The following is a 22500-nucleotide window of genomic DNA, read 5'->3' on the forward strand; positions in this document are numbered from 1 at the left end:
TCACAAGTATAGAGAAGGCAGGAAGAGAGATGAGGAACACTTTTCGTTAAAAAAATGCATTATCAACAACTCGATCAAGGATGAAGTGGGCATGGAATCAATTTGGTTGGAGATTATAGGCAGACTTACTAACCTGAATAGAGAAGAGACAGAACTCCTTTTGCGAGAAATGTGCAAGGAGTCGCAGTAAAAAGAATATGGTTATGGGAGATCTCAACTGTAGAAATATTGACTGGGATAATTTATTAGATTAGGAAGTGCATTTTTTTATGTGTGATACAAGATAATTTTCTAAAGCAATTGAGTACCGATCCTACGAAGGAAGAAAATACTTTGGACTTACTGTTAACAAATACAAAATAACAAGAAATGTTATTAGTGGGTGATAATATGGCTACTTGTGATCATCAAGAAATAAGATTTAGCATTAAAAATAAAAATATAGTGGGAATAACAAATTAGTACCTAACTTTAAAAACATTCATTTTGAGGGCATGAGGAAATACTTGAGTAAGCTTGGTACCACCCCAGAGGGTAATAGACTTGACCTTAATCATGACACATGGGAAGTAGTGAAACTCTCAAGTGATGTCATTAACGAGGTTAGCCTGAAGGTCACAAATGAGATCAAGGGTCTTGAAGTATTGTACGATATTCTAACTACTATTTAGATCAGACAACGAAAATTTACATCCTACAGGAAAGTTAGATAAGAAACCAATACACCTAAATAGATGATGAATAGGTTGAAAAATAAGATCGGAGTAAAACGAGGGATTTATGTTAGTATGAAAAGGGGATAAACACTCCTTAGAACTAGGTATGATGAAATGGCTAGACTGGTTTCAAAAGATTAAACGCAGAGCAAAACGTGACTACAAAATTGAGGTTGCCTGAGGTTTTCTTTCATCTCCACAGAACTAAGGATAAGGAAAAGATAGGTCCAATTAAATCTGACAAGGACACAGAGGGAAAATGAGCGAGGTATTTGATAGATATTTTCTCTCGGTATTCACAAAAGAGAGGTTAGACATGGTACTTGATTTAAACCCGATCTTCAGTGGGTTCACCAAGGTAGGTCGTGTGTAACTAATCTTTTCATCCTTTTATACTAATGACTAGACTTAGTAACCATGGGGTGATCACTAAAAATATTGGTTGTTTTTATAGATGCTTAGATAATTTTATGGATAGGGATGAAAGGTGGTAATGGGCATGGAAATGCCTAGTGTAGGCCCTATGCTCTCTTGCAGTCTCCCCCATTCCTGTGTTCTTAAAATGTATATTTTCTTGTATACATAAGATCCTCTCATTTTACCACAAATGCTAACTCGTCTATCATACAAAGTCTGTTTCCAGGGTACTTACCTAAGAGAATCGAGGTAGCCATGATATGAATGATGAATCCTATGATCCACGTGAAGATGTTGTTGAACTTATAAATATCCATGTCAGATATCATCTATCTTGATTCACACTTAGAAAACTTTCTCGCACAACAACAAATACTTAATAATTTCAGTTGAATGAAGGGTAAAATCTGATGGAGGAATTCTTAGTTCTTGTAATAATTTAGGAAAGTAATAAAAAAACTTTTTATAAGGACTGGGAAAGAAGCACTCGTAGATTTCTTGATTGGTTCAGTTAAAATAATCTAAAACAAAAAACAAACTGAAACCATTCATGAAAAATTAAGTTCTGTTGCTTTTGACGATAACATTGAAAGCACTCGGTTTCTATTTCTGTTCTTATTTTCTCTTTTTCCTCATACTCCTTAGTGGTTTTCTTTATTTCCTGTCCACTAAAAATATTCACTTATCATGTGTACGAATTCAGGGTTCAGTATTAGCTTGGTATCTGGTTGAAGCTTGGCAACTTTTCATTTTCTTGAGCTCCACCTTGAAACTTGGTGCTAATTGGGTTAAACTTTACCCATCTTAAGTAACGCAATATCTTATCACACAATTCTTTTAGAAAGATAAAGATTGATCAAATATAAACTTGTATATACATATATTTTTTCTACAAATGCAGAGGAAAATCTTACATTCCACAGTCAAAATTTCAGATTAAATGTACAGTATTTTAGTTTCCTGTTGACACAAAAACACTCAAATTTTTAAACACGTCACTGAAATACTGAAGAATACTTGAACAAGTTCCGTATAAAACTTCAAGTGGCTTATCGATTTAAAATGACACAATTTTCCAACATCCTTGCTCTTTCCTGTTGGTATGCAAAAGAATTAGACTAAAAAAAGGGCCAGTTTTACAATCTTGCAGATCTTGGTGTTTTCTGAAAAGGAAAAGAAAGATAAATCATTAAGACTCGCGTATGTAAACACGATGGCAAAAAGCTGTGAATACTTAGAGCCTAAAGTTGTTTTCATAATATATTGGTACAATTATTCTACAATCGGCTTTTTTGGCAACAGGCCTACTTGACCAGAACGAAGTGTTCGTGGGTTCTGTATCGATATTTTAAGCACCTCTCAAACAGTCGCTCAAAGTAACAATCCCTTGCAGTGATAATTGTTAAACTCTCCAGAAAAAATGTATGTTTTAGCACATTTCTAACAGCTCAGAAATACAAGCTTGAACAAGATCTAACAAAACAAATCAAGACAAAATAAGATAAAAAGACAAACACAAAACATGACATGACATGACAAGATAAGACAAGACAAGAGAAAACAAAACAAACAAAATAAAACAAACAAAAAACGAAATGAAACAAATACAAAAAAACAAAATAAAAAAAGAACAAAAAATTGACAAAACAAACAAATTAAGAAAAACAAAAATTCTACAATTACAGGAAAAAATATACTCTTATCACACTTAAATCTACAAATATCCTTACATATGTTTAAATATCATTCTTGCTTTTAATTGCAACTATACATTCCCAGTGGCTCGACATACACGTATACACTATTTATTTAGTGCTTGATTGTACAAGCCACAAGGTTAAGAACTGTTGATACGCCTGTGTAAACTGGTATCCATACAAAATGCTACAAGACAAAACACCACGCGACACAAACAAAATGCCATAAAACAAAATACCACACGACATAATGTCACAATGTGAAAACTGGACAAATTGCCATACTCGTACATTATGTTGCTTAAAACCCAGCTTTTTTATAAATCTAAAATGCAGAACACTTGTATAAAGACACAAACAACTACATATATTCCACTTCCATGTTATGTTATTCTTATTATTTTTATACAAAATAAAACACGGTACATACAATGTTAAAATCAATTAAGCTGATAACATTAACATTCTTGGTGCTCCAGGTTGACCGGATTCCATCGAACGTTGAAAATAATACCTGTTTTCCTCAAATGATTTGTGCCCTGCACTACGATTCTGACAGAGATAAAGGAGACGATTTAGAAAGTTGTACTCGCCTATGACGTTCCTGTGGAGGCTGGCCTATTGCATCCTGTGTAACTTCTATTTTTGTATGATCTTAATAAGAAATAAAGAAACACAATGGACAAAAGAAATGTAAATTTAGTACAATCTAGATATATTGATGTTGGGGCATTCCTCAATTATGCTGATTCAACTATTTTTACACTGCGGTTTCAGGAGAAAAATAGTTGAATCAGCATTAATTGAAGAATGCCCCAACATTAATATATCTAAAGGGCTCCTGACATTATTTTACACGCGGCAGTGAGTAGGCTGGTACGAAGCTTACAACCCCGCTCACCTCACCCTCACCCTCCTCTGCCACCCCATTTTACCCCGCGCCTGAGTAATACCATTTGTCCACATTCCCTCTCTCTCTCTCTCTCTCTTTTTTTGTGTGTGTTTCAAGCTTATATGTCCCCTTTGTCCTCTGTCTTATGTACTTTCCTGAAGAGGGCTACAGTTGATAGCCGAAATATAGGGATCTTCTTTATTCGAAGTTTATTTTCTCCAACTGTGGGTTTCCTGTGTGTCATTTACAAATGTGCTACATTTCTGTTTATATATATATATATATATATATATATATATATATAATGTATATATATATATATATATATATATATATATATATATATATATATATATATATATAATGTAAAGTACATTGATAAAATAAGACTTGTCTCCCACTATCGGAAAATAAGATTAGAAATAAATATATTTGTATATTTCGACCATTTTCTGTGGTCCTCTTTAGCAGATCTGTTGAATAGGACCACAGAAAGTGGTCGAAATATACAGATATATTTATTTCTGATATTATTTTCCGATGGTAGGAGACAAGTCATATATGTATATATATATATATAACATATGTGTGTGTGTGTGTGTGTGTTTGCGTGTGTATGTTTATGTATGCATGTATGTATATGAGAAATAAGGGAATAGATTCTCTTGTATGTACGTAGAATGCTCTCATATTTGATTGTATGTGCAATATGTAAAGTAGAATCTCGGATAACGAGCTCCATACCTAAAGAGTAACGTTCGCTCACCGAAATAATTTCCCCATTGAAATTAATGTAAATTAGATTAATCTGTTCCACCTTTAGAAATATGGTATTTTTTACATTTATAATTCTTATTAATAAGTATATAGAATAATGAAATTGAAATAGCCATAATTATAGACATATAATACTAAAATAAATAAAAAGCACTGTACTTTACCTGCTTTTTGTTTGTAGTTGCTGACGCAGGTGGATGGCGGAGGAAGAGGACAAAAGGAAAACTAATGCTTTGAAGGAGATTTCCCTTGTATAAGAACACTAGACAACTCTGATTCAGTCTTTTTATATACATTTTTAGTTGGTTAATTTTCTGTGTGTACAAGAAGCAGTCTTAAGTCAATTGTCTTTTTCTTTGCTGCAAAATTTTCCGGAAGTGCGACATTCCATTGCCATTAAAAATGTTGTTCTATTAGCTACAATTTTGTTATGGTGGTACTTCTCAATAAATTCCTACACGTCGTTCCACTTACTGGAAATTTGCTTCATCTGCGCACTAGTAGTTCCTCTAACTTCCTCTTCCTCTTCCTCCTGTATGGCCTTAACCTGTTCATTCTGCAACTTAACAAGCTTTTCTCTACTGAGTTCGGCTAGAATCCAAAGTTCTCAACCTATTTCCACACGTACCCCGTATTTATGAATTGCTGTCATTCTAACCTCCTGGAGATGACTTCAACACTAAATCTAATCGTTTTGCATCCACTAACTGCCAGTAACTTTCGGCTGGCTGGTCCACTTGTGGACCACCGTGGCCCACTAGGGGTCCACGGACCACAGTTGAGAACCGCTGGACTCTAGATGGTCCTCCACCAACTCCTACTCGTCAGCATCGTCGACCTCCGTGCCCACACTCTTGCCCATGGACAAGATTTCATCTACCACTTCGACATCTCTGCCTCAAATCCCAGTCTTTCTCTGGGACACAACTTGGCCAAATTTTCCTCCAGGCAGACTGTAATGTGCGGTAAGAGACCAAGAGACCTCATTCCAGGCTTTGCTAATGAGGTTGATGCAACGGAGGATATTAAAGTGCTCCTTCAAAAAAAAAAAAGGTCATATTGGTGTCATTAGAGATCTGGTAACACCTGGAAAACAGTGCCTTGGTGTACAGCTTCTTGATATTGGAAATCACCTGTTGATCTATGGGTTTGCAATACTGGAGTAGTATTGGGTGGAGGAAATCTTCCACCAAACGTGGTGGATGCGCAGGAGCACTATTCATTAAGAGAAACCATTTAAGAAGAAGATCCTTATCCTGAAGATACTTCTTGACAATTGGGGGCAAATTCTTCAGTCAACCACTCTAAATATTATATTCGTGTTACCCATTCCCTGCTATTCACATTCCACATCAAAGGCAGTTTAGCTTTCATTATATTATTGCTCTTAAAAATGGGTTTTCAGACTGTACACAAGAAGTGACTTGACCTTACAGTCACCAGTTGCATTAACACAAAATAAAAGTGTAATCCTGTCCTTCATTGGCTTCATTAAATATTTGATATGAGACGTATCAAGTGTTCAAATGTGATGAGAATGGCTTGTTTTGGAAAAAAATACCAAGAAGGACTTACATCACCGAGATGGAGAAGGTACTCGTACTCCCCGGACACAAGGCAATGAAGAACAGGCTTACACTTTTATTCTATGCAAATGCAACAGGTGACTGTAAGGTCAAGACACTTCTTCTGTATCACTGAAAATCCCCGTGCCTTTGAGCGCAAAAATATATTGAAATCTAAATTGTCTGTAATGTGGAAGGCAAATAGCAAGACATGGGTAACGCGGATATCATTTCTGGAGTGGCTGACTGAAGTGTTTGCACCAACTGCCCCTTCACTTTCAACGAACTTCGCAAACTTACCCACAAATGAATTCGCAGCTATTCTATCACATTTATTGGTTCTCTTTCTATAATTGTCAAATTATCGTAACAAAAATTTTATTAAAGAAGGGTGATCAAAACGAGTTCACTGAAACTAACCATTTTAATCTATAATTGCACAGTGTCATTTCAGATTGTTACGATTGCGCTGAACACAATAATGTATTTAATGTTTACAATTGGTAATGGACACAATATTATACTTATTAGTTATATTTTTTCTACAAGTGTCACTATCAAGTATAATATTGTGTTCAGTACAAATTATAAACATCAAATACATTTTGTGTTCAGTCCAATTCTAACAATTTGAAGATTCTGTGCATTTCAGACGTCATAGATTAAAAGGGTAAATCTCAGTGAACTCGTTTTTGCTCACTCTCCTGAAGTTACGATAACTTGAAAATTATAGAAAGTAAAGCAATAATTGTGATAACCCTGTATGTATCGAGTACGTGTGTATTTGTGCCCTAAGTATACAAATATATATAATCAAACCCGGCCCGTCGCTAAGTTTCGATCCGTGGTCTCTACACCATCGCCTAATTACCTGACCTCATGCACACACACACACACACTCCTTAATTCTAGACGGAAATTTCTTTTTCTGAAGCCTAAACATGTCTGATAACAGTGTATAAAATGGGATGTATAATACAATTCTAACATATTTTCATTTAAACCATCAACTGCGTCTAAGAATCCAAAGCAGTATGTAAAATTGTGGTTTTCATCATATCTGCTTCTAATTGTTGTAGAATCATAAACTTGATGACTAAACTTATATTTCTTAGGTCAAGGATGCCAGTTGAGGTCTTTTTGACAAGCTATCTCTGACCATTTCTGAGAAAATTTGAGATGGCAGCCATAAAAACAGGTTTCGTCACATTCCTATTTATATTTTTCTTTCAGTCAATGTATAAGTGAAGCTACGCAAACCATTCACCTGAACTCCTCTTCTTCGGAGTATTTGAAGTGAAGGCGGGTTTTTCAGTTTTTATTTTTCGCTTAAAATCCAAGCTAAATGTGTCTGATATCTAAACGTATCCAATCGAAATAACAAAAATTGTCCTAGGGATAATACGGAGACTAAAAACGGGTAGAAGTTTTTTTCGTTATAGATAACACACTTAAGGAAACATGTGATTGATTAAGCAAACACTAAGTGAAAGTAATATGACCTTGAATGACAACTGCACAGCTGGATGGGGAAGAACAGGGTGCAATTTCTATGAGAGGGATGAAAGATGTGTTGGATTGCTACTGTAGTATGCACATTCATCTCAGATATCCAGAAAAAAAATATCCAAAGAAATCATTTCAGGGGATTAGAAAAAAATAATAATATCGTGATAAAGGGAAGGGACAAGATTTAAAAATATTAACTCCATTAGGCAAGGTTCTACGACGGACAACCTTCGAGTTGTTTGTAGATTTATATAGGAAAATGTTATGACTGTATATCTTTGAAACTGGAAAATATGGTCATGTATTAGGTTTGTAAGAGAGAAAGTAAGGAGAAAGAAAGAGAGAAGCCTGACTCTTGGAATGGGCAGGAATAGACCATCTTATTATCATTCATGTATAATGCAAAGCTCGCGAATTATTAAAAAAAAATGTGGGTAGGAGAAGAAATGTTGATATGAGGAATTATATCCCTTTATATTATTTTTTTTAATCCCAACATCTTCATCATATACTTATATTTCAATACACATGTTATAAGAAAAGATGAATTATTTTATTGGCCACAATGAGACCCCCATTTCTGTTTTTATTAGATTTCTATTGGATCTTTTCTTTCAAATGAGCTAATATAGCCCAATTGAAGAAAAGCTTAAAGTGAATTTATTTTTTCGAGCGGGTATCCCTTAGAGCAGGAGTTTCCAAAGTGGTTGATATTGACCCCCAGAGGTCGATGAGACCATCTAAGGGGTCGACAAATAGCCAAGGGGTCGAAAGGGAGTCAGAAGATCGCTAGGGGGTCGATATCGACCCCTAGGGGTCGATGAAACCATCCAAGGGGTCGAAAGGGGGTCATTAGATTACTAGGGGGTCGAAAGGGGCCAGTAAATTACTATGGGGTCGAAAGGCAGTCTTTAAAAATAAATGGTTAGCATGAAATGATCCTGTTCTCTTCCCGTACTGAAAGAGTGAGAATAATCAACCAACCAATATCTAAACTTAAAGAAAAACCATGTCAGTTCGCTCGGAGTCAAAAATCCTCCCCATTCTGTGCATGTAGGGAGAATCTCACATACACAAAACCACATCGTGAATGAACATCAAGATGACGAGCTTGTGTAATATCATTGGCTTGAATATTATAGTAATATAATAAAGAATATATAATATCACTCTTAAAACTATTGGTAAATTATAAATATCTATTTTAAAACATGTTTATATATATGTGAAAGTGTCTGTATCATTATTGGAACGCCGTCGCCATGATGAATGTTGCCATTTGGCCCTTTTATAACGGATCAAAATAAAAATAGATAAATAATTAAACAAATAAAGATAAACGAATAGAATAAGTAAAATCCACAAACACGAAAACTGTGACTATGGTACTTTAGAATTACCATAAGTGGTTTATGAGACCAAACAAGAACTACAGTAAAGAATTAGAACAATAATATCAACAAGAAAAATGATAACAATCATGATGATAATAAAACTATTGATAACTAAAATTATAATGATAATAACAATAATAAAATAATAATAATAATAGTAATAATGATAATGATAATAACAATAACAATAACAATAATGATAACTATAATAATAATAATATTACTAGCATTAATAACAATAACAACACCAATAATAAAAAAACTGACATAATTCGTTTGGGGGTCTATAGAAAATGTTAAACTTTATTAGGGGGGTCGATGAGCTGAAAAGTTTGGGAATCCCTGCCTTAGAGCAAGGGCTCTCAACCTGGGGTTCGCGGACAGTTTCCAGAGGTACTTAGATGACTTACGAAAGATTACTTTGTCGAGAGTATTTGAGCTACAAGCTCCGCGGGCAGGCAGCCCCTGGCCACCGTGGGGCAGCCAGCAGTCGGTCTGCAACACTACTCAACAAACTAGATGTTGCGAGATACAAAGACAGGCAGGTCACCACAGGTACGCGGCCATTAAACATTCTAATATGCAAAGAACATTGTACATTGTTTTTACGGTAATGCTTAACTGATAAATGAAGTCATTACAATTTGAGCCATTTTATATCCACTGTATATTTAATAGCCTTAGTATATTACCATTCTATATTCGGTATCAGTTTAATGGGGGCACGGGACGATGGCGTGATGACTCGGGGTACGGAACGGAAAAAGGTTGAGAGCCCCTGCCTTAATGTAGGGTTACAATAGTCAAAAGAATGCTTGAAGTCCAACCTTTACATTTGTTCATCCTATGATAAGTGGTTATAAGTGAGTTCAACCTTACCGTTTAGAGAAATTACCACTAATCACGTGAAAGGAGTTAGAGCAAACCTCACTCTCTATCCAGGATGAGTAACTCTCATTGGTAGAGCCAATTTCTCAAATATTTTATCCCAAATAACTTTCAACGACTCACGATCTCTCTAAAAATGGATATTTGACTATCTTTACATCCTTTATACACACACACATACAAGATTAATAGAAATGATACAAGAAAGAGACGGATGGACAGATTGTGCTTTCTTGGACTTACAATAGGCTTTTGACAAAGTACCACACAAAAAGCGACTAAGAAAAATTGAAATAATAGGTGGAATACAAGGAAAGTTATTGGAATGGATGAAAGATTTCTTGAAAGGAAGAAAAATGAGGGTGGTACTTAGAGACAAGAACTCAAATTGGGAAGATATGATAAGTGGAGTCCCTCAAGGCTCTGTATTGGCTCCGATAATGTTTGCTATTTATATAAATGATATGGATGAAGGTGTGGAATGTTATATGAACTTCTTTGCAGATGATGCAAAACTACTCAAGAGAGTAAGTACAGAGGAAGACTGCAAATCTTTTCAAGAAGACCTAGACAAAGTCTGGAAATGGAGTCAGAAGTGCGAAGTGAACTTCAACATAAAGAAATGTAGCATAATGGAATTTGGAAAAAGCAAAAATAGAATATCATGTCAATATAAAATTGGTACAAAGGAAGTAAAAAATGTAAACTCGGAAAGGGACCTAAGAGTAACTATCTCAAATGACATGACACCAGACAAACACGTCAATATATGTGACCCAGATGACTAATTTCTAAACAGCTGATGGGCAACTGGTGTCAGACATGAGTGGGTGCAGATCTCAAAGGACCAAATAATTCGAAAGTTGTTCATGGTTGACCCTCCGAGCCGCCAGCTTCACCTTACTTGTATTTAGGTCCGGTTGCCGGTCCACCGACAGATTAAATCCCACCTCTCTGAACGAGATGGTTATATGCTAAAGGGCAGAAAAGAATGGGGCTGTTGAAAATCAGAGTTCCATGCGGTGGTTGTTTGCCACCTGGTGATTCGATACTATTTCCTCTGACTGGAAAAAGGGGTTAGTCGTCCGTATCCATAAGGTGATCGTCAGTACAGCAACACTTACGGTGGTATTATACTAATCGGAGCGATGCCCAAGGTGTTCGTCCATTTGTTGTTGGAGCGGTTTTGCTCCAATTTGTTAAAACTCCAGAACCCTGAGCAATAGGAGCTTACCCCCGGTAAGTCAAGGACTGACCAGGTCCTGATTATTTATTCATGTCTTCATGGAGTAATTGTTTGAGTTTCAAAAAGGGGTTGATTATAGCCTACACTGATCTGAATAAAGTATAGGGTGCTCTAGAATATGTGGGATTATTGACCTGAAGTCTAGCCGATACTTTAGAACAGTGCTACGAAGTATGGAGGAGACATGCCCGGGATTTTCACTATTAATACTGTGTTGATTTAGGGACGCACCCTCGCCCAGACATCTTTCAACACCTGCAAGGACTGAATACTGGACAGGGTCGCCATCATTGACTTCGTTGTTTATCCGTTGACAACATTAGAATTATTACCAAAAAAGCTGTACTTGCAAAGTCGTTAGAGGTCTAGTTACAACCATCGAGTCCCTGCACAGGGAGGTGAGTCAGCTGAGACTCCAGGTTTCCTGGATCAAGACCAAGATCTAAGGATTTAGGGTCGTAATAGATGATACGAATTAATCTGCCCACGCATCTTGTGAGGATATTGATGTATTGGAAAGTTCACATGCCTTGGTTGTGTAGTGCATAAAAATGGTGGGTCATGTCAGGAGGTCTTTTGTATGATGAGCACTATCCATGGTGCTGTGGACTAGTTCAGCCATGTTATATGGCGCTGTTAATACTTATGCAGAAGGATTGAGATTCTAAGCTTCAAGTCGTTTGTTCCCCCTGCCTTGCTGCACGGCTTTGAAACAAGAACACTGAATTCCGGCTTGAAAAGAGGTCTCGGAGTCTATGACATCAAGTACTTTCAGAGAATCATGGAATATTGCTGGTATGACTTTCAAACCAGCAACTGCTCCATGAGGTTAAGTCAAAACCACTTATCAGCATAATTTGTGAACGTCGACTCTACCAAGTAGCACGTTTCCGTGCTGTTGATCCCACTCACAAGGGGGAAGAGACGAAGTCGACGCCTGAAGAACTCATGGCTGGAGTTAGTCGATCGATGATGCCGAGAGATATTTGGAATGGAAAGGGTGCATGAGGATTGCTTGGAGAAACCGTGGAGGTGGTGTCGGCGTATAATTGAAGAAATACGCCCGCCCCCACCCTCGTCTCCTACATCAACTTACCATTGATAATAATTGATTATATTCATCTATCACTATTGATTCATCGGTCAACTAGCTATGTATCTATCTCTCTGCCTACCTACCCATCTATTCATATATCTATCTATCTATCTATCTATCTATCTATCTATCTATCTATCTATCTATCTATCTATCTATCTATCTATCTATTTATTTACGGCACTTATTCATCCATCTATCTCTCTATATGTCTGTCTGTTTGTTTGTTAGTCTGTATGTCAATCTGTCTGGCTGATTGGCTGGCTGGCTGGCTATCTAGCTGGCTGTATATTTGCCTGTCAACCGTGTCTATTTATCTATATTTTTCTCGACATATGTGCCTAGATAGATAGATAGATAGATAGATAGAAAGAGAGAGAGAGAGAGAGAGAGATACAGATAGATAAATAGACAAATAGATAGATAGACAGACAGATAGATAGATAGATAGATGGGGGAAAGAAAACAACAGGGATTGTTTTCCATCTACTATTGCAATAGAAAACCATCGACAATATCAATAACAAATAACACTTCTCCCTGCTCTGGAGGTCTTGTCTGCCCCATCGCTGTCTATAAATTCAACTGCTCTTTGGAGGACTGTTCGCCGCTTGATTGCTACATCGGTCAAACAATAATGACACTGTCGAGGAGAACATGTTCTCATTTATCTGGTTGAGGGATGAAAATATATCTAGAGAAACTCCAGCAAAATATCACTAAGAAAACACTGGAAGAGAATTCGTCAATTCTTGTCAAAGGGAAAGACGAGATCTAGACTCAGTATTCTTGAAACCTTATCAATTAGAAACCTATAACCTTCCATCAATAGGCAATGAAAAGTTCCTACCATACTACCTAGTATAATCATTCTATGGAAAAGACCGCTTCATTTTCCCGCAAAAAATAAAAAAAAAATAATAATATAAATAAATAGATGAATAAATTAATTTGGTGATGATACAAAACTGTGCGAAATCGCAATTTGCTGATGATACAAAACTTTGCAGAATGACAAATGATCACTTAACCCATTCAACTCCGATGACAAGATGTCTTGTCATTTGGTCAAATAAAACAAAAAATCATAAAACACCAAAATGTTTGATCAAACACCAGAAAAATATGACGTCAATCCTCGCTTCGCTCGCAGCGAAGCGAGGACTGACGTCATATTTTTCTGGTGTTTGATCAAACATTTTGGTGTTTTATGATTTTTTGTTTTATTTGACCAAATGACAAGACATCTTGTCATCGGAGTTTAATGGGTTAAACCAATTAGATATTCAAGAAGATTTAGATAAACCACAGCAATAGTCTGAGAAGTGGCTAATGAAATTTAACACAAGTAAATGCAAGGTAATGCACATAGGTAAAAATTACAGTAAGTACGATTATAAGTTATTTGGAAATTCGTTAACAAAAGTGGATAGTGAAAAGGATCTCGGCGTAATTATCAGTAACGATCTCAAATCATCTAAGCAGTGTATTTCAGCCTCTGAGAAAGCAAATAAGATTCTAGAACTGACTGCGCGATCTTTTAATTTCAAAAGTCCATCTCTCATTAACAAGCTATATAAATCGTTAGTTCGTCCACATTTGGAATATGCTGTTTCCGTATGGTCACCGAATCTCATTAAAGATATTGACAGGTTGGAAAAAGTACAACGGCGAGCCACAAAACTGATTTCAAACATCAAAACTAAATCATACAAAAAATAGACTAAAACATATGAATCTGTTTTCCTAAAAAAGCGTTGACTCAGAGGTGACTTGGTACAGGTTTTTAAGATTCTAAAGGGAATTGACAACATCAAAAGTGACGAAATTTTCACATTGAATGAGAATCCGACAAGAAACAATGGACTCAAACTGCCAGGAAATTAATTTGATTTGGAAGTGGGTAGAAACAACTTTGCCAACCGTGTAATTAATGAATGGAATAAACTTCCTGCAGAGGCAGTGCGATGTAGTTCAGTTGGAAGCTTTAAGAATCATTTAGATAAACACCTATGCAAGATGCTGTAATGACTGTCATTTATTTTATGTTATTTGTTTATCTGCTTTATTATCATTTGTCTGTTTATTAATATTTGCTTGATTCACATTTATTATTAGTTATATGTCTATTTATTATTATTTACTAGTTACCTGTTTGTTTATTATCTAACTATACCTATGCATTTATTGATTTATTTGATCTATTATTATTTATATTATTATATTTTGATTTATTTATCTATTCATCATTATTAATTTTTCCGCATCCGACCTAGTTATGGACCAAAAGTTTTCCTGTCGGCATGCTCCACCTTTGTAATCTTTTGTAAATAAATAAATCAGTCAATCAATCAATCAATCAATCAATCATCTGAAAACATATAGACCAACGCCACATATCGACCCCCTGAAAATACCGAAAACCACGTTAGACATGAACACCTGAAAATATTGAACACCGCGTCCTTCTCCGATGCTCCGAAAGAATTATAAAGCACGTATGCTTACATGATATCATCACAATTTGAGTCTTCGAGTGTATATGCAAGTATATAAGTATATATGTATATACATATAACTACAGACCTATAAGCTTGACTTCAATCGTAGGAAAAATCATGGAAACTATCATCAGAGAAGCTATCGAACACCATTCAGAAAGTAACTGTTTGATAGATAATAGCGATCATAGATTCAGACGGAAACGTTCTTGCGTGACTAGCTTAATTGAATTCTACGACACAGTCATCTCGAATTATGACAAATATATATATAGATATATATATATATATATATATATATAGATATATAAATATATATATAAATATCTAAATATATATATATAAATATAAATATATATATATGTAATATATCTAGACTTCGCAAAAAAAAATTATACCGTCCCCCATGAAAGATTAATTACTAAATTAGCTTCACTCGGAACAAGTGGTAGCCTACTAAATTTGACTAGTAATTGATTAAACGATCGAAAACAGAATTATTCAAAATGGTAAAAATTCTAGATGGAAAAATGTTACGAGTAGAGTTTCGCAGGGATCCGTTCCTGGACCACTTCTATTCATAGTATATGTATATATATATATATATATATATATATATATATATATATATATATATATATATATATATATATATATATATATATATATATATATATATATATATGTATATATATATATACATACATGTAATATATATATATATATATATGTATATATATATATATATATATTATATATATATATATATATATATATATATATGTATATATATATGTATATATATATGTATATATATATATATATATATATATTTATATATATTTATTACATATATATATATATATATATATATATATATATATATATATATAATATATATATATATATAAATGATATAGACCCTGGACTGAAATCTATTGTCTCCAAATTTGCTAATACAAAACTTTGCGGAATAGCAAATGATCACTTAAACCAATTAGATATTTAAGAAGATTTAGATAAACTACAGCAATGGTCTGAAAAGTGGCTAATGAAATTTAACACATATGTAAAAGTAACAGTGAGTACGATTACAAGTTATTTGGAAATTCGTTAACAAAAGTGAAATTTGTCTAAGCAGTGTATTTTAGCCTCTGATAAGGCAAATAAGATTCTAGGACTGATTGCGCGATCTTTTGACTTCAAAGTCAAACAAACTATATAAACCGTTAGTTCGTCCACATTTGGAATTTACTGTTCCCGTGTGGTCACCAAATTTCATTAAAGACATCGACAGATTGAAAAAAGTACAACGGCAAGCCACAAAACTTATTCCAAATATCAAAAATAAATCATACGAAAATCGACAAAAGCATATGAATCTATTTTTCTTTTTTTAAGGAAAATAGATTCATATGTTTTTTGTCGATTTTCGTATGATTTATTTTTTATATTTGGAATAAGTTTTGTGGCTTGCCGTTGAATCAGAGATGACTTAATTACCTGATTCTGTCTGAATGATTCTGTAAGGATCAAGAAATTTATGAGAAAAATTTGAAGTAGGAATGTCATTGAGTGAATATACAATGTCTCCTAAAAAAAAAAAAAAAAAAAAAAAAAAAAAAAGAAAAAAAAAATTGTGCTGAAGTCATGCCATGTTTTCTTTCGCAAGAGTAAGCAAATCATGAATTCTCTTTAAGAGAGAGCTGAAATTGGAGAAGTTGACTTTAACATAGTAATTAGAATTGTAAACAGGCCCTAAGTTTTGAGCTAGGAAGTCATATGGGAGCATTTTGCCCGAGCCAAGGAGGACAAAATGGGGAGACTCCGATATGGACCTGTTAATGGCACTATTTAATGAAGCTTGGATGATAGGAAAATGTTCATCCTAAGAAAGATGTAGGTCAGAAGCAAGATGATGGAGTACATTAATGATTTTACTGTTTAGGTTTTCAACAAGGCTATTTGAACTGGGGTGATACGGGAGGGTGTTGCATTTTGTAATATTAAAGGATTTGCGGATGGCAACAATAATATCATGACTGAACTCTGTACCATTGTCTGAAAGAAGAGTTTGAGTAGTGAAAGGACAAATCAGTCTGTCACCATGAACGTGTGCAATGTGTTGTGTAGTTTTGTCTGGGATTAGGGCAAGAATACAGAGCTTGGAAAAGTGGTCTATGCAGACGAACAGTTATTGGTTCCCGTTGGGGGTACGGGGCAGCTTGAGAAGGTCAATGGCCACAGTATCAAAGGGCTTAGAAGGTGGAGATAAGTTAAGAGAGGGGCATGACTGCGAATGTGACCTCTATGGGAATGACATGAAGAACACTTATCTATGTAAGTATGGGCATCTTTCCGCAAGGACAACCAGAAATACTGTAATCTGATTTGTGCAACGCATTTATCCTTGCCAGGGTGTTCGGCAATATGGGAGTCATGAAAGATGGAGCACTTTAGGAATCATGGCAGAAGGGACTACTAATTGATTCACTGACCGGTGTGGTTTATGTTTATGATCCAGTGTTGCTTGATGATACAGGACATCACCTACAAGCGTGTAGTTCTGTGAGTTAGGAGGGAAGTTTGAAAGTCTGTAGTGTCACTTGATTCCAAGAAAAATATCACAGGCTTCCACAGTAGATCTGAACGTTGCGTAGCTTTAATGTGTTCCTGAGTTAATTGAAATGGGAGACTGAGAAATAACAATAAAACACTGAAGGCATCAGCAACTGAATTTACTTTACCATGAACATAATGGAAGGTTGGCATGAACTCCTGAATTATCAGGAACTAACGAGCAAGTCTGATCGAAAGATTCTCACCAGAGAATAAAGATAAGCTTGGTAGTCAATATAGACGTGTATTTCATATCCAAGAATGATGTCTTTGAAATGTCGGAGGTCGTACACTACAGCAAGAGCTTCAATTTCTCTGGAAGAGTAATTTTATTCTGCTTTGTTTAATGCACGGCTGGCGTATGTAATGGGGCGGAGGTGTTTTCTACGTTGTTGTATGAGAATTGCGCCTAATCCTGAATAAGTTGCACCAATGTACAATATAAAGGGAAAGTTGAAGTTTGGAAATACTAAGACAGGGGCCGCTATCGCGCTCAGGAGGTCAAATGCAGAGAGTATCTTTCTTTAGTAGAGAAGTGAGAGGCGCGGCTATACTAGTGTAGCCTTAAATGTAGCGCATATAGAAACCTGAGAGGGTTAAAAAAGAAATGGACGTGCTCTACAGAGGTAGGTTGAGGGAAATCAACGACCGCTTTGACCTTGTCGTTGACCGTAAGGATAGCACATGTGGTAAGTACATGTCCTAGGAAACTTATTTTCTTCTTTAGGAAGGAAAATTCCGTTAATTCAGTTTAAGTCCTGACTTTGCCAGTCAAAAGAAGACAGCTTGTAGTGTTTGTAAGTAGTATGAGACAGACTTTGAGGTGATGACTATATCATCAAGATATATGAAGACGTTACCACCAATCATTTCTGCGAGGACTGTGTTCATGAGTCGTGTAAAAATAGAAGGGGCAGAAACAAGGCCCATGACTAACAGTTTGAATTAGAAGTGTCCATTTGACGTTTTAAAGGTTGTGAGAGTATGGTGATTCAGGAGCAAGGGGATTTGAAAATAGCCAGACATGAGGTCAAGAGTGGTAAAGACAACCTTGTTTTCACCGATGGAGTGAAGGAGGTCAGGCAATATTTGGATCGGGTGGCGATTTGGAACAGTTAATCTATTAAGTTATCTAAAGTCAACAACAGGACGGAATGAACCATTTGGTTTAGGAATAATGAAAAGAGGGAAGTTCCATTCTGAAATTGAAGGTTTTATGAGCAATCATGTCATCAATGAGCGTGTTTACCACATTCCGTTTGCTATGAGGCATTCTGTATAGCACGGATGGGTATTTGGTCTAAGGGGAATGTGAATTTAAATGAAATCAATTACACCAAGGAATTCACTTGGGAGATCAATAACGTACCTGAAGTCATTGCAAAGGAAAAGTAAGCTTTCTTGTGCGTCAGAGAAATCAAGTGAATTCAAATGGGATGCAAGAATGGGTTCACGTTGCGGATGCACATCAGAAGTGGTGGTACAAACAGGAACAGTACTGAACTGGTTCTCCATGATTTGAACTCGAGAAGCATATACTAGAAAGTCACATATGTTCGTACTTTTACCAAGTTGGAGGGGAGCGTTAGTGTCATTGGCAACAAGCAAATGTGTATGACCTTTCTTAGAAGTGGAACATAAGGCTGAAAACAGAGAAATGCCTTTGACACGGATGGTTTCTGGCATACAGACTACGTCGCTTTCCTTGGCTTGGAAAACGCGGATGTGAAGTTTTGTGTACTCACGAGGATGCAGCGTCGTAGGGCTGGTTAGTACTACTTCGTGAGTGTGTTTGGAATGCGTTAACACTCGAGAGACTGGGGCTGAGTCAATTGAAAGTTCATCCAAGAGAGGGAAGGAGGGATCCTCAGTTGGTGAAATGCCGGTGTTGTTCAAGGGGTGCTTAGTTCCAACTTTGATTTAGACATGCGGGGAAGAATGAATATGCCGGTTACGGCTGGAAGACATGTCTGCAGCAGATGGAGATGAAGAACTCTGAGAAGAGGTAGGTATATCCTCACATGAAGAAGTAGAGATACTGTCATGGAAAATAGTATTGCCAGTTACAGTAGGAACTTGGTCCGTGGGAGACCGCTCGGCCACGTGAATGTTACAAACGGCACAAATGAAGGTGCTGAGGGCAAGGCAGGGAAGAAATTGTCTGAATAACTGATTTTATGTTGAGAATGAATGAATAGAAATTACATGCTTCTTCATTAAGGACAAACCAATGAGTATGCCTCCAGGAAAATGAACATCAGCTACGTACAAGGTAACTGGAATAGAGGGGGTAGTGGTGCAGCTAACATCAAGACTGACTTTACCAATCATTAGAAATAGGGTACCAACAATATTAAAACGACGAATAGCGGGGGCCTCCAAAATGGTGACACGCTTTCTTGCAGTGCGGAATGAAAGGGAACTCTGAATGGGTATGATGTTGACTGGGGAACCAATGTCTATAAAAATTGAAAGGGGGGTGGTATCGGATGTAGCATGAATCCAAGTATCAGGGCTAGATGGTGTACACAGGGAGGGCTCTGAGTGGGAGATAGTAAGGAAAGAAACACCGAAGGACTGGGTGACTGTCATTTGGGAGAGAAGTGACGAGAAAAGGAAGAAGTACGAGTATGTGAGGTGGGGGAGGGAGGCCATGATCAGGAACATTGGTGCCGTAGGACACGGCACTCGTCTGTAGAATGAAAACAATCACCATGGTAGTCACAATACTGATCTGGAGGAATGGATAGACGTTTCCAACGCCTACTGGCAAGGTGGCCAGGTTGTGAACAGAAATGGCAAACAATGCGTGGTTTGGAAGGTGAACGTGGACGTGAACGATACTTGTAACGAGAACGAGGAGTGCGTGTACTCGTGGGAAGTGGTGTAACTTGAGCAACAGGGTAAAGTTATGGTGTTATGAGCGTTGATTGATTCGTGTTTTGAGTGTTTTAGCAGTCTGACCAACATAAAACTGATTACATGATTTACAAGGTATTTTGTAATCACCCTTTATCACTATTGACAGAATTATTTATGAGCAATTGTCTTACAGTGTTCTCATTGTTAAAAACTATATCAATGTTGAAATTACGTAATATATGTGGAATGTTTGTAGGTTCTCTTGGTACGGTAGAATTAACAAGTTATTCATATTGAAAGTTTGAGTTGACCTAAGGTTATGAAAGGTTCTTTTAGCACAATTGTGAGCTGTATCAAGGACACGTGTGGGGTATTGCAGCTTAGTACCAGTGTCGTAAATACATCTTATTTCATCATCGATGTACTCTGGGGCTGCAAATGCGTAGGGCCCTAAGGAACATCAAAGAAAAAACAGATTGTTTTACGCCATCAGGGTGTGAGGAATAATAGTGTATATATGAACGAACATTAGTTGGTTTACGATATACACTAAACTTCAACTCATTTTCACGGCGGTAGATATTACAATCAAGGAAAGGCAAAATACCTTCATTCCCTATCTCCACCGTGAACTTAATGGAACTGACCAAATTATTAAGTTTACATAAAAAATCATTTACATTAACTTGAATGGGCCACAGACATAGGATGTCATCAATGTACCGCAGCCATACTATGCTGGAGGGAATTATCTTACTTAATATTCTAGTTTCAAAAAACTAAATACATGCTGAAGCCAAATTTCTGAGAATAAAATTTATCATTAAATTGGAACTTGCAGTCTTTAACACACAATTTGTTCAGTTCAATTAAGGTGCCTGAGGGTAATAATAAATCGTGCTTATTTAACTCTTGTTTTAGATAGATTACAAGATCATCCAAAGGAACTTTAGTAAATAAACTAACAATATCATAACTTACTCGTTCAAATTTATAATCTGGTTTTACCTCACCTAGTTTGTTAATAAGGTCTAAACTGTTCTTAAAATGTAAAGTGGAAATAGTTCCAACTAGTGGACTAAGAATTGTTACCAACCATTTCGAAAGTTTTACAAAGCTGAACCTATTTAAGAAACGATTGGTCTTACCGGGTAATTTGGTTTATGTGTCTTAATTAAACCTTACATGTAAGGCAAAGGAGGGCTAATAGAAATAAACTTTTTAATGAGTTCACTATTTCCACTTAACAATTCTTTTATCTTCCTATTGAAATGGTTATTCACTGATTCAGTAGGATTCTTTAAAAGTTGGACATAAGTATCTTAATCTTTAAGTTATTCATCGATTTTGTTTAAATAATCCTTTTTGTTTATATTACTACGGCGTTTGATTTATCAGCTTTTGTGATATATAAATCATTGTCCTTTTTGAGAGTATTAATAGCAATGTGGAAACGTTCAGGACAGCTGGGAGGTACCTGATTAGCTAAAACACCATAAACAATACCTTGCATATATTAACATCATCTATAGGTAGATCTTTATCACACTTTGAATTACAAAAACTTTACCAATGTTAATGATATTAGGTGGATTTGAATTATTGGCAAAGCTGAGCCCAAATCCTAACGCTGTGGATTGAGCCTTGGTGAGTGGTTTAGATGACAAGTTAACCACAAAATCTGGGTTAGCATGTTTGGTCCAGTCACTGCCATTAATGAGAGCTAGTAATTTCATGTTTAACTTTCTTGTAAGGTACTCACACTCCATCCTCATTTTTCCATAACAATAGTCCAAAAGCACTTCCCTGACATCAGATGATACACAACACTGGAATTTATGCCAATTAATACGCTTGATCCTAAAGGCTTCTTTGACTTCTAATTTGGCAATGTCGATTCGTTTCTTAAGAATGATGCGCTGGAAATCATCAAATGGGCGATCAGACATCTTCACAAGCCATTGAGGTAAGACCGACTTGGGTAATACTTGTTCTTTCATGCATTTTTGTAGAAACTGTAGACGTAGTCGCAGCTTGTAGACTTTAGCCAAGGACCAGGTAAAGTCGTGTACATAAGGAGCAAGTTCAGGGTTCAGATGAGTAAAGTTCTCGGAGAATCGTGTGGTATCCATAATGCAATAAAAAACACTAGGAACGTGTGTTCACAAATGTGTAAATAACCACTAGGAAAAGTAAACTAACAAAGCAGAGCGCTTTCGTATAATTACATCTTCAGTGCTGATACAAAGAAGGAATTATAAAATGAAGAAACAAGGTACAGAACATATGACTGAGTGAGGCATGGTGAAGAGGGAATTCGG

General features: G+C 36.0%; 1 protein-coding gene across 3 annotated transcripts in view; it reads right to left on the reverse strand.

Moving 5' to 3' along the window:
- The window catches only part of LOC143024617 (uncharacterized), a 135630-nt gene that overhangs the window by 101682 nt on the left and 11448 nt on the right, over positions 1-22500 (reverse strand). For 2 of the 3 annotated variants that reach the window (XM_076183486.1, XM_076183484.1), the window contains exon 2: positions 1369-2296. In XM_076183486.1, coding sequence (XP_076039601.1) covers positions 1369-1462 — 94 coding nt within the window. In that variant the 5' untranslated portion in view covers positions 1463-2296. The remainder of the gene's footprint in view (positions 1-1368; positions 2297-22500) is intronic. The other variant, XM_076183485.1, reaches the window with a different exon arrangement.

The sequence above is a fragment of the Oratosquilla oratoria genome, chromosome 4 (assembly GCF_046742065.1).
Source record: "Oratosquilla oratoria isolate Oo_2021 chromosome 4, ASM4674206v1, whole genome shotgun sequence".
In the NCBI taxonomy this organism is placed as follows: domain Eukaryota; kingdom Metazoa; phylum Arthropoda; class Malacostraca; order Stomatopoda; family Squillidae; genus Oratosquilla; species Oratosquilla oratoria.